General features: G+C 48.5%; 1 protein-coding gene across 1 annotated transcript in view; it reads right to left on the reverse strand.

Annotated features, from left to right (window-relative positions):
- Positions 1-14,440, reverse strand: part of LOC121320128 (src substrate cortactin-like) — a 38,220-nt gene extending 23,780 nt beyond the window's left edge. The window contains exons 1-4 of the mRNA XM_041258386.1: positions 14,347-14,440; positions 6,909-6,992; positions 3,878-3,951; positions 1,275-1,404 (exon numbers count right to left, since the gene is read on the reverse strand). Of these exons, the coding sequence (XP_041114320.1) occupies positions 1,275-1,404; positions 3,878-3,951; positions 6,909-6,992 (288 nt within the window). The 5' untranslated portion in view covers positions 14,347-14,440. The remainder of the gene's footprint in view (positions 1-1,274; positions 1,405-3,877; positions 3,952-6,908; positions 6,993-14,346) is intronic.
- Positions 14,441-17,062: the final 2,622 nt, after the last annotated feature.

Genomic DNA, 17,062 nt, shown 5'->3' on the forward strand with positions numbered 1-17,062 from the left:
ACAGCATCCATCACACAGAACTACACAGCCTGGATCACACAGAACTACACAGCATCCATCACACAGAACTACACAGCATGGATCACACAGAACTACACAGCCTGGATCACACAGAACTACACAGCATCCATCACACAGAACTACACAGCCTGGATCACACAGAACTACACAGCATCCATCACACAGAACTACACAGCATCCATCACACAGAACTACACAGCATCCATCACACAGAACTACACAGCATCCATCACACAGAACTACACAGCATCCATCACACAGAACTACACAGCCTGGATCACACAGAACTACACAGCATCCATCACACAGAACTACACAGCATCCATCACACAGAACTACACAGCATCCATCACACAGAACTACACAGCCTGGATCACACAGAACTACACAGCATCCATCACACAGAACTACACAGCATCCATCACACAGAACTACACAGCATGGATCACACAGAACTACACAGCCTGGATCACACAGAACTACACAGCCTCCATCACACAGAACTACACAGCATCCATCACACAGAACTACACAGCATCCATCACACAGAACTACACAGCATCCATCACATAGAACTACACAGCATGGATCACACAGAACTACACAGCATCCATCACACAGAACTACACAGCATCCATCACACAGAACTACACAGCATCCATCACACAGAACTACACAGCATCCATCACACAGAACTACACAGCCTGGATCACACAGAACTACACAGCCTGGATCACACAGAACTACACAGCATCCATCACACAGAACTACACAGCCTGGATCACACAGAACCACACAGCATCCATCACACAGAACTACACAGCATCCATCACACAGAACTACACAGCATCCATCACACAGAACTACACAGACTGTATCACACAGAAATATACAGCATCCATCACACAGAACTACACAACCTGGATCACACAGAACTATACAGCATCCACCACACATAAATACACAGCATCCATCACACAGAACTACACAGCCTGGATCACACAGAACTACACAGCACGGGTCACACAGAACTACACAGCCTGGATCACACAGAACTACACAGCACGGGTCACACAGAACTACACAGCCTGGATCACACAGAACTACACTGCATCCATCACACAGAACTACACAGCCTTGATCCAATATAATTTGTGCTGCATATTGCATAACCTCTATAAATTAATGCAATTCTCAGTGTTTTGTTTTAGCCATTAGAGCTTGACCATGTCTATCACACCCATTCCCAGTACCTTGTCCATGCGATCTTTCTCTACCCCAAACTTGCCCCCGTATCCGTACGAGGCTTTGGGCCCCTCCGCCATCTCCTTCTTCTTCTTCTCCTCGTGCTCCTTCGACACGTGCTCCCGCAACTGGTGCACACTGGAGAGACAAGCAGAGGGAGAGAGAGACAGTGTGAGAGTGAGACAGTGAGTGTGATATACTAGAATCACTAAAAATAGTGCAGCTCTTATTTAAGATGAGCAGGTTAATGACTGTAAGCTCTGGCTCGTCAAAGGCGCTGGGTTCAAGCAACAGTCTGATTGATCTGCTACAGCCCCACTCAGCTCCTGAGCATGGGGTTCAGCTGACAGTCTGATCGACCTGCTACAGCCCCACTCAGCTCTTGAGCATGGGGTTCAGCTGACAGTCTGATCGATCTGCTACAACCCCACTCAGCTCCTGAGAGTGTGGTTCAGCTGACAGTCTGATCGACCTGCTACAGCCCCACTCAGCTCCTGAGCATGGGGTTCACCTGACAGTCTGATCGATCTGCTACAGCCCCACTCAGCTCCTGAGCATGGGCTTCACCTGACAGTCTGATCGATCTGCTACAGCCCCACTCAGCTCCTGAGCATGGGTTTCACCTGACAGTCTGATCGATCTGCTATAGCCCCACTCAGCTCCTGAGCATGGGTTTCACCTGACAGTCTGATCGATCTGCTACAGCCCCACTCAGCTCCTGAGCATGGGCTTCACCTGACAGTCTGATCGATCTGCTACAGCCCCACTCAACTTCTGAGCGAAGCAGCCCTTAGAAAAGCCCTTAGAACACCTCTCTGTGCTTTACAATGCTTCCCTGTGCTTTACCATACTCACTGTGCTTTACAGTGCTTCCCTGTGCTTTACCATACTCACTGTGCTTTACAATGCTTCCCTATGCTTTACCATACTCACTGTGCTTTACAATGCTTCCCTATGCTTTACCAGACCTCTCTGTGCTTTACAATGCTTTCCTATGTTTACCATACTCACTGTGCTTTACAACGCTTTCCTATGTTTACCATACTCACTGTGCTTTACAATGCTTCCCTATGCTTTACCATACTCACTGTGCTTTACAACGCTTCCCTATGCTTTACCATACTCACTGTGCTTTACAATGCTTCCCTATGCTTTACCATACTCACTGTGCTTTACAATGCTTCCCTATGCTTTACCATACCTCTCTGTGCTTTACAATGCTTCCCTATGCTTTACCATACCTCTCTGTGCTTTACAATGCTTCCCTATGCTTTACCATACTCACTGTGCTTTACAATGCTTCCCTATGCTTTACCAGACCTCTCTGTGCTTTACAATGCTTCCCTATGCTTTACCATACCTCTCTGTGCTTTACAATGCTTCCCTATGCTTTACCATACCTCTCTGTGCTTTACAATGCTTCCCTATGCTTTACCATACTCTCTGTGCTTTACAATGCTTTCCTATGCTTTACCATACTCTCTGTGCTTTACAATGCTTTCCTATGCTTTACCATACCTCTCTGTGCTTTACAATGCTTCCCTATGCTTTACCATACTCACTGTGCTTTACAATGCTTCCCTATGCTTTACCATACTCACTGTGCTTTACAATGCTTTCCTATGCTTTACCATACTCACTGTGCTTTACAATGCTTCCCTATGCTTTACCATACTCACTGTGCTTTACAATGCTTCCCTATGCTTTACCATACCTCACTGTGCTTTACAATGCTTTCCTATGCTTTACCATACTCACTGTGCTTTACAATGCTTCCCTATGCTTTACCATACTTACTGTGCTTTACAATGCTTCCCTATGCTTTACCATACTCACTGTGCTTTACAATGCTTTCTTAAGCTTTACCATACTCACTGTGCTTTACAATGCTTTCCTATGCTTTACCATACTCACTGTGCTTTACAATGCTTCCCTATGCTTTACCATACTCACTGTGCTTTACAATGCTTCCCTATGCTTTACCATACTTACTGTGCTTTACAATGCTTCCCTATGCTTTACCAGACCTCTCTGTGCTTTACATACAATTACTATACTTTGTTATGCTTTTATTATGGAGAACCCTTTGTAAGGCAGGATTCTAACCAAACCGGCATGCTGCTGCTCAGACGCACCAAGCACAGCAGTTTCTCAAGCCCTTATTTGGCAAACTGCAGAACAGAGCGAGTAACTAACTGAGTCACTGCTTCCTCTTCCTGTTCTGTCAGCTGCTTGTGGATCTACTGTTAGACAGAGGTCGTGTTGAGAGAGAGAGAGAGAGACAGAGAGAGAGAGAGAGAGAGAGAGAGAGAGAGAGAGAGAGAGAGAGAGAGAGAGACAGAGAGAGAGAGAGACAGAGAGTCTGACCTGGAAATGTCTGAAGAGAATATACTTGAACAGAATGTATTTATTTAGTGAAAGGGTTTGCAGATAGTTATTGATTGATACTCAATAACTGTTCAAATAAGGGGAAGTGAGGGAGCGCATTGTTTTGTGTTGAGGAATTAACATGTTTTATTCTATTGAATTAATACCTAACAACCACCGTCTTTTTAAAGGCAATTGCTCTGGGAAAATCCTGAGTATGGGCTCCCCCTAGCTGTGTTCATACCTGAAGTGCTCGCTGCGCCCCGATCCCTCGATGGTCTTCGCACCCCATCGCTGCTCCTGCTCGGACACATCGTTCTGAAACAAGAACACATAACACAGCTCAGCACCCAGGATCTCAGACTGAACACAGAACACAGCTCAGCACCCAGGATCCCAGGACTGAACACAGAACACAGCTCAGCATCCAGGATCCCAGGACTGAACACAGAACACAGCTCAGCACCCAGGATCCCAGGACTGAACACAGAACACAGCTCAGCACCCAGGATCCCAGGACTGAACACAGCTCAGCACCCAGGATCCCAGGACTGAACACAGAACACAGCTCAGCACCCAGGATCCCAGGACTGAACACAGAACACAGCTCAGCACCCAGGATCCCAGGACTGAACACAGAACACAGCTCAGCACCCAGGATCCCAGGACTGAACACAGAACACAGCTCAGCACCCAGGATCCCAGGACTGAACACAGAACACAGCTCAGCACCCAGGATCCCAGGACTGAACACAGAACACAGCTCAGCACCCAGGATCCCAGGACTGAACACAGAACACAGCTCAGCACCCAGGATCCCAGGACTGAACACAGAACACAGCTCAGCACCCAGGATCCCAGGACTGAACACAGAACACAGCTCAGCACCCAGGATCCCAGGACTGAACACAGAACACAGCTCAGCACCCAGGATCCCAGGACTGAACACAGAACACAGCTCAGCACCCAGGATCCCAGGACTGAACACAGAACACAGCTCAGCACCCAGGATCCCAGGACTGAACACAGAACACAGCTCAGCACCCAGGATCTCAGACTAAACACAGAACACAGCTCAGCACCCAGGATCCCAGGACTGAACACAGAACACAGCTCAGCACCCAGGATCCCAGGACTGAACACAGAACACAGCTCAGCACCCAGGATCCCAGGACTGAACACAGAACACAGCTCAGCACCCAGGATCCCAGGACTGAACACAGAACACAGCTCAGCACCCAGGATCCCAGGACTGAACACAGAACACAGCTCAGCACCCAGGATCCCAGGACTGAACACAGAACACAGCTCAGCACCCAGGATCCCAGGACTGAACACAGAACACAGCTCAGCACCCAGGATCCCAGGACTGAACACAGAACACAGCTCAGCACCCAGGATCCCAGGACTGAACACAGAACACAGCTCAGCACCCAGGATCCCAGGACTGAACACAGAACACAGCTCAGCACCCAGGATCCCAGGACTGAACACAGAACACAGCTCAGCACCCAGGATCCCAGGACTGAACACAGAACACAGCTCAGCACCCAGGATCCCAGGACTGAACACAGAACACAGCTCAGCACCCAGGATCCCAGGACTGAACACAGAACACAGCTCAGCACCCAGGATCCCAGGACTGAACACAGAACACAGCTCAGCACCCAGGATCCCAGGACTGAACACAGAACACAGCTCAGCACCCAGGATCCCAGGACTGAACACAGAACACAGCTCAGCACCCAGGATCCCAGGACTGAACACAGAACACAGCTCAGCACCCAGGATCCCAGGACTGAACACAGAACACAGCTCAGCACCCAGGATCCCAGGACTGAACACAGAACACAGCTCAGCACCCAGGATCCCAGGACTGAACACAGAACACAGCTCAGCACCCAGGATCCCAGGACTGAACACAGAACACAGCTCAGCACCCAGGATCCCAGGACTGAACACAGAACACAGCTCAGCACCCAGGATCCCAGGACTGAACACAGAACACAGCTCAGCACCCAGGATCCCAGGACTGAACACAGAACACAGCTCAGCACCCAGGATCCCAGGACTGAACACAGAACACAGCTCAGCACCCAGGATCCTAGGACTGAACACAGAACACAGCTTAGCACCCAGGAACCCAGGACTGAACACAGAACACAGCTCTGTGTACAGGATGAAGATTTTCATTACATGAGAGTAGATGTTGAACTTTATGATGATTTGAACTCGGCTCTCGCCAAAATAAGCACCAACTAAGAAGTAGCTTTGCAGTAAACTAGCGTGATCCATCTGCATCTCCATCCATTTGCGTTGTTTTCCATCTGATGATGTAGATATCCTTCTGTCTGGTGTTTATTGCTGAAGTGTAATGCTGGCTCCAGGGATCAGCTCATTTTGCCTCCCCAGCGCGTCAGCACACACAACGGCTGCGATACTGGCTCCGGGGATCAACCCAGTGCGGTCTCCCCAGCGCATCAGCATGACAAACATCTGGATTGAGCTAAGTAGGGTACATCTCTGGGGTCTTCAAGTGGGCACCTTCCATCCTCGGTGTTTCATTGACTAGCCCACGACACCTCAAGAGGGCTCAACAGTGATTTTGGTATCCCAGCATCACCCCCCTCCATTCCCCACTCAGCTCAGCCCAGGTAACTTACCTGTACACCAGCATTGCTTTCTTTCTATTGTGCTTGAGATCCCCATCCAGAATCTTTCCATCTCAACCACAGTCACTTGCTGCTCCTCTCTGCTGCTTCAGATAAGTTCTTCACTGTGCGACGCAACTCTTGGTCACTGAACCCGACACCTCTGAGAAACCGGGTTGTAGAGTGTGCCACAAATCCTCAACAACCCACCTCCACTGGGGAAACCTGGACTCTCCATCCTCGCTGTTCCGTTTCAGCAGCTAGTTGAGCGTACCGCAGTTTCTTCCTCTCGTACGCCTCGTCCACAGCATCCTCCCATGGCACTGTTAACTCTACCAGATGAACAAGGTGTGCTGATCCAGACCACAAGACAATGTCTGGTCGAAGGTTAGAGGTGGCAATCTCAAGTGGAAAATAAGCCGTTGACCAACATCTGCCAACATCTTCCAGTCTCTACAGCTTCCAGTTGTCCTGAGCGAGGCTTGATTTTAACACCTTTTCTTGGTGGTTGCTACCCACTCACCCGGGTTTGTGTCCATTGGTCCTATTCTCTTCAGTGCGCTTAAAACTGTGACAATCTGACAGACAGCACAGGACCAGACTACCACCCCCCCACCGACTCACCACAAAATCAGGATCCGTGTCCCAGTCGTCCCCCTCCGCCTCCGCTTTCACACTGACGTTGTGTCCCACCACAGACTTCCACATCTGCAGAGAGAGAGCAGCATTGACAGGATGCTGAATCAGAACAAGGTTCAGCCACGCCGGCGAGATCAGCCAAGCAGCTTGGAGAAAAACAACAAGCAGCATAGCAAGAGAGCAGGCGTGTCAGGCTTCCCGGCATGGAGGCCTAGATAAAGCAGCCCCTGCATGACTGCTCCCTCGCAGTGTGAACAATCGTGACGATGTAGGGGCTCGCATGTATAAGAAGTAGAGGTGCTTTGGAGTGCCTTTGCCAATCCACAAACTCACTAAGCCGGACTCTTAGCACTGGATTCATCCTGGAATGAACTGAGATCACAAAAGGAATCTCATCTGTGACTGGCTGTACTGCAGTCAGACCCCCAGCAAAGCCAGTAATGACAATACATGTCTTAAAACAAGCAAACAGACAAGCAAACAAAAAACAGGCATGTGAATTGTTGCTTAACACTTCAAAATAGGAAGGATCAGTTTGACAGAACTTCTCCTTTAGACCTTAACAAAATATTGCCTTGTGAACAATCGTGCGCCCAAGGGGGGCAAAATAAAAGCAATACAAGAAAGAAGTGTGGCCTAACATTACGAGAAAGACACTGGGAGACAAGATGGTCTATTCAGTTCACACAGTGCAGACCTGGGGTCAGTTCACACAGTGCGGACCTGGGGTCAGTTCACATCACAGTGCAGACCTGGGGTCAGTTCACATCACAGTGCAGACCTGGGGTCAGTTCACACAGTGCGGACCTGGGGTCAGTTCTCATCACAGTGCAGACCTGGGGTCAGTTCACACAGTGCGGACCTGGGGTCAGTTCACACAGTGCGGACCTGGGGTCAGTTCACACAGTGCGGACCTGGGGTCAGTTTCATCACAGTGCGGACCTGGGGTCAGTTCACACAGTGCGGACCTGGGGTCAGTTCACACAGTGCGGACCTGGGGTCAGTTCACACAGTGCGGACCTGGGGTCAGTTCACACAGTGCGGACCTGGGGTCAGTTCACACAGTGCGGACCTGGGGTCAGTTCACATCACAGTGCAGACCTGGGGTCAGTTCACACAGTGCGGACCTGGGGTCAGTTCACACAGTGCGGACCTGGGGTCAGTTCTCATCACAGTGCAGACCTGGGGTCAGTTCACACAGTGCGGACCTGGGGTCAGTTTCATCACAGTGCGGACCTGGGGTCAGTTCACACAGTGCGGACCTGGGGTCAGTTCACACAGTGCGGACCTGGGGTCAGTTCACACAGTGCGGACCTGGGGTCAGTTCACACAGTGCGGACCTGGGGTCAGTTCACACAGTGCGGACCTGGGGTCAGTTCACACAGTGCGGACCTGGGGTCAGTTCACACAGTGCAGACCTGGGGTCAGTTCACACAGTGCGGACCTGGGGTCAGTTCACACAGTGCGGACCTGGGGTCAGTTCACATCACAGTGCAGACCTGGGGTCAGTTCACACAGTGCGGACCTGGGGTCAGTTCACATCACAGTGCAGACCTGGGGTCAGTTCATCACAGTGCGGACCTGGGGTCAGTTCACACAGTGCGGACCTGGGGTCAGTTTCATCACAGTGCAGACCTGGGGTCAGTTCACACAGTGCGGACCTGGGGTCAGTTCACACAGTGCGGACCTGGGGTCAGTTCACACAGTGCGGACCTGGGGTCAGTTCACACAGTGCGGACCTGGGGTCAGTTCATCACAGTGCAGACCTGGGGTCAGTTCACACAGTGCGGACCTGGGGTCAGTTCTCATCACAGTGCGGACCTGGGGTCAGTTCTCATCACAGTGCAGACCTGGGGTCAGTTCACACAGTGCGGACCTGGGGTCAGTTCTCATCACAGTGCGGACCTGGGGTCAGTTTCACACAGTGCGGACCTGGGGTCAGTTCACACAGTGCGGACCTGGGGTCAGTTCACACAGTGCGGACCTGGGGTCAGTTCACATCACAGTGCAGACCTGGGGTCAGTTTCACACAGTGCGGACCTGGGGTCAGTTCACACAGTGCGGACCTGGGGTCAGTTCTCATCACAGTGCAGACCTGGGGTCAGTTCACACAGTGCGGACCTGGGGTCAGTTCACACAGTGCGGACCTGGGGTCAGTTCACACAGTGCGGACCTGGGGTCAGTTCTCATCACAGTGCAGACCTGGGGTCAGTTCACACAGTGCGGATGGGGTCCTGGGGTCAGTTCAGTTCACAGTGCGGTGGGGTCAGTTTCACACAGTGCGGACCTGGGGTCAGTTCACACAGTGCGGACCTGGGGTCAGTTCACATCACAGTGCAGACCTGGGGTCAGTTCACACAGTGCGGACCTGGGGTCAGTTTCACACAGTGCGGACCTGGGGTCAGTTCACACAGTGCGGACCTGGGGTCAGTTCACACAGTGCGGACCTGGGGTCAGTTCACACACAGTGCGGACCTGGGGTCAGTTCACACAGTGCGGACCTGGGGTCAGTTCACACAGTGCGGACCTGGGGTCAGTTCACATCACAGTGCGGACCTGGGGTCAGTTCACATCACAGTGCGGACCTGGGGTCAGTTCTCATCACAGTGCAGACCTGGGGTCAGTTCACACAGTGCGGACCTGGGGTCAGTTCACACAGTGCGGACCTGGGGTCAGTTCACACAGTGCAGACCTGGGGTCAGTTCATCACAGTGCGGACCTGGGGTCAGTTCACACATCACAGTGTGACCTGGGGTCAGTTCACACAGTGCGGACCTGGGGTCAGTTCACACAGTGCGGACCTGGGGTCAGTTCACACAGTGCGGACCTGGGGTCAGTTCACACAGTGCGGACCTGGGGTCAGTTCACACAGTAATGAATTCTGAATGCAGTTTCCAGTGTTACTGTGATGAATTCTGAATGCAGTTCCAGTGTAACTGTAATGAATTCTGAATGCAGTTCCAGTGTAACTGTAATGAATTCAATCACAGTTCCAGTGTTACTGTGATGAATTCTGAATGCACAGTTCCAGTGTAACTGTAATGAATTCTGAATGCACAGTTCCAGTGTAACTGTGATGAATTCTGAATGCACAGTTCCAGTGTAACTGTAATGAATTCTGAATGCAGTTCCAGTGTAACTGTAATGAATTCTGAATGCACAGTTCCAGTGTAACTGTAATGAATTCTGAATGCACAGTTCCAGTGTAACTGTAATGAATTCTGAATGCACAGTTCCAGTGTAACTGTAATGAATTCTGAATGCACAGTTCCAGTGTAACTGTAATGAATTCTGAATGCACAGTTCCAGTGTAACTGTGATGAATTCTGAATGCACAGTTCCAGTGTTACTGTAATGAATTCTGAATGCACAGTTCCAGTGTAACTGTGATGAATTCTGAATGCAGTTCCAGTGTAACTGTGATGAATTCTGAATGCAGTTCCAGTGTAACTGTGATGAATTCTGAATGCGGTTCCAGTGTTACTGTGATGAATTCTGAATGCGGTTCCAGTGTAACTGTAATGAATTCTGAATGCGGTTCCAGTGTAACTGTAATGAATTCTGAATGCAGTTCCAGTGTAACTGTAATGAATTCTGAATGCAGTTCCAGTGTAACTGTGATGAATTCTGAATGCACAGTTCCAGTGTAACTGTAATGAATTCTGAATGCAGTTCCAGTGTAACTGTAATGAATTCTGAATGCAGTTCCAGTGTAACTGTAATGAATTCTGAATGCACAGTTCCAGTGTAACTGTAATGAATTCTGAATGCAGTTCCAGTGTAACTGTAATGAATTCTGAATGCACAGTTCCAGTGTAACTGTAATGAATTCTGAATGCACAGTTCCAGTGTAACTGTAATGAATTCTGAATGCACAGTTCCAGTGTAACTGTAATGAATTCTCAATGCACAGTTCCAGTGTAACTGTAATGAATTCTGAATGCACAGTTCCAGTGTAACTGTAATGAATTCTGAATGCACAGTTCCAGTGTAACTGTAATGAATTCTGAATGCAGTTCCAGTGTAACTGTGATGAATTCTGAATGCAGTTCCAGTGTAACTGTAATGAATTCTGAATGCACAGTTCCAGTGTAACTGTAATGAATTCTGAATGCAGTTCCAGTGTAACTGTAATGAATTCTGAATGCAGTTCCAGTGTTACTGTGATGAATTCTGAATGCAGTTCCAGTGTAACTGTAATGAATTCTGAATGCACAGTTCCAGTGTAACTGTAATGAATTCTGAATGCACAGTTCCAGTGTAACTGTAATGAATTCTGAATTCACAGTTCCAGTGTAACTGTGATGAATTCTGAATGCACAGTTCCAGTGTAACTGTGATGAATTCTGAATGCACAGTTCCAGTGTAACTGTGATGAATTCTGAATGCACAGTTCCAGTGTAACTGTGATGAATTCTGAATGCAGTTCCAGTGTAACTGTAATGAATTCTGAATTCACAGTTCCAGTGTAACTGTGATGAATTCTGAATGCAGTTCCAGTGTAACTGTGATGAATTCTGAATGCGGTTCCAGTGTTACTGTAATGAATTCTGAATGGAGTTCCAGTGTAACTGTAATGAATTCTGAATGCACAGTTCCAGTGTAACTGTAATGAATTCTGAATGCACAGTTCCAGTGTAACTGTGATGAATTCTGAATGCAGTTCCAGTGTAACTGTAATGAATTCTGAATGCACAGTTCCAGTGTAACTGTAATGAATTCTGAATGCAGTTCCAGTGTTACTGTAATGAATTCTGAATGCAGTTCCAGTGTAACTGTAATGAATTCTGAATGCACAGTTCCAGTGTAACTGTAATGAATTCTGAATGCACAGTTCCAGTGTAACTGTAATTAATTCTGAATGCACAGTTCCAGTGTAACTGTAATGAATTCTGAATGCACAGTTCCAGTGTAACTGTGATGAATTCTGAATGCAGTTCCAGTGTAACTGTAATGAATTCTGAATGCACAGTTCCAGTGTAACTGTGATGAATTCTGAATGCAGTTCCAGTGTAACTGTAATGAATTCTGAATGCACAGTTCCAGTGTAACTGTAATGAATTCTGAATGCACAGTTCCAGTGTAACTGTAATGAATTCTGAATGCACAGTTCCAGTGTTACTGTAATGAATTCTGAATGCACAGTTCCAGTGTAACTGTAATGAATTCTGAATGCACAGTTCCAGTGTAACTGTAATGAATTCTGAATGCAGTTCCAGTGTAACTGTAATGAATTCTGAATGCACAGTTCCAGTGTGATTGAGCCAGGTCTGTCACCAGTAGAGATTATGCAGTCATGTTGTTCCGGAAGCTGTCTGTTTCTATATACAGCGGTGTCTTCAGACCACTGAGCAAAGTGTGTTTCTACTGCAGGGTTTCAAGCTATGCAACTGCAGGGCCTTGTGGTTAACAGAAAACGCTACATTTGACATTTCTAAAAATATCAAAGTATGAAAAGAGTTTTAATGAAACCATTTACTGAGTCATTATGGGTTCCAAAAACAGTCTTGTCTGTGTTGTGTGATTGGACAAGGAGGCAGGAAGGCGTGCTAGAAACGGGCTGAACCCGAGCTCCTGATCAAAAACTAGAACTCCACCAACTGCCCAGCATCCAACGGGAGCAAGCCGTTAACAAAAGCCATATCTTACCTAACGTGTGTGCTGTACAGCTGCTCTGTGCTTCCAGGGTTCCTAACGTGTGTGCTGTACAGCTGCTCTGTGCTTCCAGGGTTCCTAACGTGTGTGCTGTACAGCTGCTCTGTGCTTCCAGGGTTCCTAACGTGTGTGCTGTACAGCTGCTCTGTGCTTCCAGGGTTCCTAACGTGTGTGCTGTACAGCTGCTCTGTGCTTCCAGGGTTCCTAACGTGTGTGCTGTACAGCTGCTCTGTGCTTCCAGGGTTCCTAACGTGTGTGCTGTACAGCTGCTCTGTGCTTCCAGGGTTCCTCGTGTGTGCTGTACAGCTGCTCTGTGCTTCCAGGGTTCCTGCGTGTGTGCTGTACAGCTGCTCTGTGCTTCCAGGGTTCCTAACGTGTGTGCTGTACAGCTGCTCTGTGCTTCCAGGGTTCCTAACGTGTGTGCTGTACAGCTGCTATGTGCTTCCAGGGTTCCTAACGTGTGTGCTGTACAGCTGCTATGTGCTTCCAGGGTTTCCCAACTTGATTGCAGCTCTGTCTCCAGCATTAAAACAATAGGCGTGATTCTCATTTTCTAACAAGCAAACTTTAGTGTTCTTAAAAAGGAAATCATACAGCTCAGTTCTGCAAAGTAAAGAACCAAAGTCCTTATTCAGACATGTTCCTCTTTTGAAAGTAGTGAGTTCTCTGTCGCTGTTATCATGCTCGCATGCCGAGTACTACGCCCTGCACAGCTCTGGTTTGCTCTTTACATGTTTACCTTCACGGCGTTCCTTCCTGCTCATACAGTAATTTGTGGATACAATGTAATAGTTGTAAAACGCTTTCTTTACAGAGTGAATCACATGACAATCGGTTTGACTACTGCATTAGAGAAGTGGATTTCACCTGCACTAGCACTGCGTTCGGGTTTCAAACTCCTGCACCCCTGTGCGTGCGCCATTCTCTTACACGACTTCATCAGCGGCTCTGCCGCTTGCAGACATCTGACCATCTCGCTTCCTGTCTAGATTTGAAGGCTAGTTCTAGCTAACGACAAATCGTTTTCCCCCGTTTGACTTGCCTGAGCAATAGCTACAGTTTGTATATATGTATTTCTAGTGCCGTTGACAGAGTCGCTGTGATGCTGCGTGCTGTCCTTGTTGGTCCACTGTTTCCCAGGCAAGCATATAGCGGTTTCACGATCAATTCATGAACAATATCACACAGATTAACAACACAGAGCGGGGAGATGTATTTTATTTTAAACAGTTGGGATATTTACTAAAAACAGCACAATTGAGCCACTTGACTGTCGGTAAGATAACCCTGCTCTTATAAGTTTAGTGACTTCCTCAATCCAAACTAAAAATAACCCTACCGCCCAGCGTGCAGTAGTCATTACAATGCTGTTTAAATGAGTTAAAAACGATTTTAGCAAAGTTATTCAACCACATTGCCTTCAGCCTTTTTTGCTATTACGTTTCCTTCATAAGTACAACAATCGCAGTTAATAATAATAATAATAATAATAATAATAATAATAAATAATAATAATAATAATAATATTATCACACATTATTAAAATAATTACAAATAAAACAAATGTCTTGAGCAGTCCAACTGAAAATATATATTCCTGTTAAATCAAAATACAAATTACTGTTACACTGAGTTACATACACGACTGTAAGGTTTTGTGAGACTTCCTGAATATTAAAGTCTTATTTTTTTCTTTACTTTTATATAAAAAAAACAAAATCCCTCACAAAAGAAACACGGGGAAATAAAAGCGTCGAACCGTCCTTACCGTTGTGTCGACGGGTCGTTTGCACGAAACTCAGAACTGGGGCTCCGAGTCGAATCCACACCTCGACCCACCTGTCAGAGATGGGGCTGCGCGTCCCCGAGGCTTGGGTACGAGCACGCTGGCGCTGAGCCCACATAGCGGGGCCTTCTCTTACCGCTAGGACGCATTGATTTCATTAACAGAACAAGCTGCGCTGCTCACAACTTTGCAAGCAGTATTTCACCCTGGGGTGCACGTACAGTATGTGTTCAACAGTGAGGTGAAAAGTGAAAAAAGGCAGGAGACACGCACACACAAAATAGCCCATAAATAGTCATTTTTATTTAAAAATAAAAAAGCAGCCAATCCCCAGAAAGGGAGGACAGGGTTGTTACACATTGTGGAAACAAAGGTATAATACACAAATCATGGTCACTATTAAACATAACTACCAAATTACAGAGCAATGGCACTTCACATTCATCTCTATGTATATGTGACCTCTGTCATAGCAAGGTACTAAATATATTTCATTAAAAGATTCCCAGTAAAGGACTCAGGTAAGCCGAGTGGCAGCAGGGATATAGACAGCAGTGCGAATCCAGACAATGCACTTGAAAACCATGGATATGATTTCTGATGTGCACAGCTTGGTATGAGACGACATGGCTGGAGCTGTGGCCATCACAAGGAACCAATCAGGCTGAGAGCACGGCATTGTGGGAGCCTGGAGGACTACGCTGTGCTGCATCATTTCAGGCAGCGCACATTACCTCAAATAAATCTTCAAGTTTACACAAAAAATACTTCTGACAATTTAAAGAACAATAATAATAATTAAAGACTAATATGTCTCCCCCACCAAAAAAAGAAGTTTGTTATTAAAAAAACTTTATGTTTTTAATAAAAAAGCAGCTAACCATCTCCCGGAATGGTGCAGCTGTGATGAAATTAAGACATTTCCTTTCATCCAATTAAAAATTACAGGAACATCAACATTTCCCAGATTCCTTCAGCAGTAGGAAGAAAGAGATGAAACAAAATAATAAAACAAATCCCAAGACCCCGTCCCTTCACCCCCGTGGAAGAGCCACTCTAAAGAAAGACCGATCTGAAAACAGAAACCCACACAAGCTCTTTCTGCTGGAGCCCTGGACTAACTCACACCCGACCCCACGCACCAGCACAACTGTCTGAGCCTCTTGTAGTGAAGAACGCAGCCCACCCCATCCTTGACAGACAGCACATGGTACAGCAGCCTGGTGACTGGGGTCCAGCCTCCCAGCATTCCTAGGGAGCTCAGCAGCTACAGAACCCAGACAGGCACTGGGAGGTCCTGGAATAAAGTCTAGGGTAGGTGTGGATCTATAATCACTTGCACACTTCCTGCAGGAGGGCTGACTCTATCAGCCATGTTCATGATGTGGCTGCACAGTGTTTGTGTGCACCTCCAGACTCTAAGGGGCGTGTCAGTATTTTACTGGTTTATGAAACATACAGCAGCAGGCGAGGCGGAGGTCATAACCGGAAACTTGCTGGGAAACTTTGAGAGACCTGATGAAACTCGTCCAGAATTGATCTATTTATCTATTTATCTATCTATTTATTTGTTTCTGAAGGTATTCATCTCTTCTCTAACAACAGCAGTTTGACAACACCATGACTCCGTACTGATGGGTCATTCATACATTATTATAACATTCCCTTTTCAAGCTTTACAAAGTGAAACAGCCATCCTTCCCTTGATTTAGACCTGGCACAGTTACCCTGCTGTTTCTCCTGTCTCTGTGTCAGTGCTGGAGTCCTGCTGAAGCCCCACCCCCTGTCTGTGTGTGCTGGAGTCCTGCTGAAGCCCCGCCCCCTGTCTGTGTGTGCTGGAGTCCTGCTGAAGCCCCGCCCCCTGTCTGTGTGTGCTGGAGTCCTGTTGAAGCCCCGCCCCCTGTCTGTGTGTGCTGGAGTCCTGCTGAAGCCCCGCCCCCTGTCTGTGTGTGCTGGAGTCCTGCTGAAGCCCCGCCCCCTGTCTGTGTGTGCTGGAGTCCTGTTGAAGCCCCGCCCCCTGTCTGTGTGTGCTGGAGTCCTGCTGAAGCCCCGCCCCCTGTCTGTGTGTGCTGGAGTCCTGTTGAAGCCCCGCCCCCTGTCTGTGTGTGCTGGAGTCCTGCTGAAGCCCCGCCCCCTGTCTGTGTGTGCTGGAGTCCTGTTGAAGCCCCGCCCCCTGTCTGTGTGTGCTGGAGTCCTGTTGAAGCCCCGCCCCCTGTCTGTGTGTGCTGGAGTCCTGTTGAAGCCCCGCCCCCTGTCTGTGTGTGCTGGAGTCCTGTTGAAGCCCCGCCCCCTGTCTGTGTGTGCTGGAGTCCTGCTGAAGCCCCGCCCCCTGTCTGTGTGTGCTGGAGTCCTGCTGAAGCCCCGCCCCCTGTCTGTGTGTGCTGGAGTCCTGTTGAAGCCCCGCCCCCTGTCTGTGTGTGCTGGAGTCCTGTTGAAGCCCCGCCCCCTGTCTGTGTGTGCTGGAGTCCTGTTGAAGCCCCGCCCCCTGTCTGTGTGTGCTGGAGTCCTGTTGAAGCCCCGCCCCCTGTCTGTGTGTGCTGGAGTCCTGCTGAAGCCCCGCCCCCTGTCTGTGTGTGCTGGAGTCCTGTTGAAGCCCCGCCCCCTGTCTGTGTGTGCTGGAGTCCTGTTGAAGCCCCGCCCCCTGTCTGTGTGTGCTGGAGTCCTGCTGAAGCCCCGCCCCCTGTCTGTGTGTGCTGGA

This window comes from Polyodon spathula, chromosome 8 (genome assembly GCF_017654505.1).
Source record: "Polyodon spathula isolate WHYD16114869_AA chromosome 8, ASM1765450v1, whole genome shotgun sequence".
NCBI classification, from domain to species: domain Eukaryota; kingdom Metazoa; phylum Chordata; class Actinopteri; order Acipenseriformes; family Polyodontidae; genus Polyodon; species Polyodon spathula.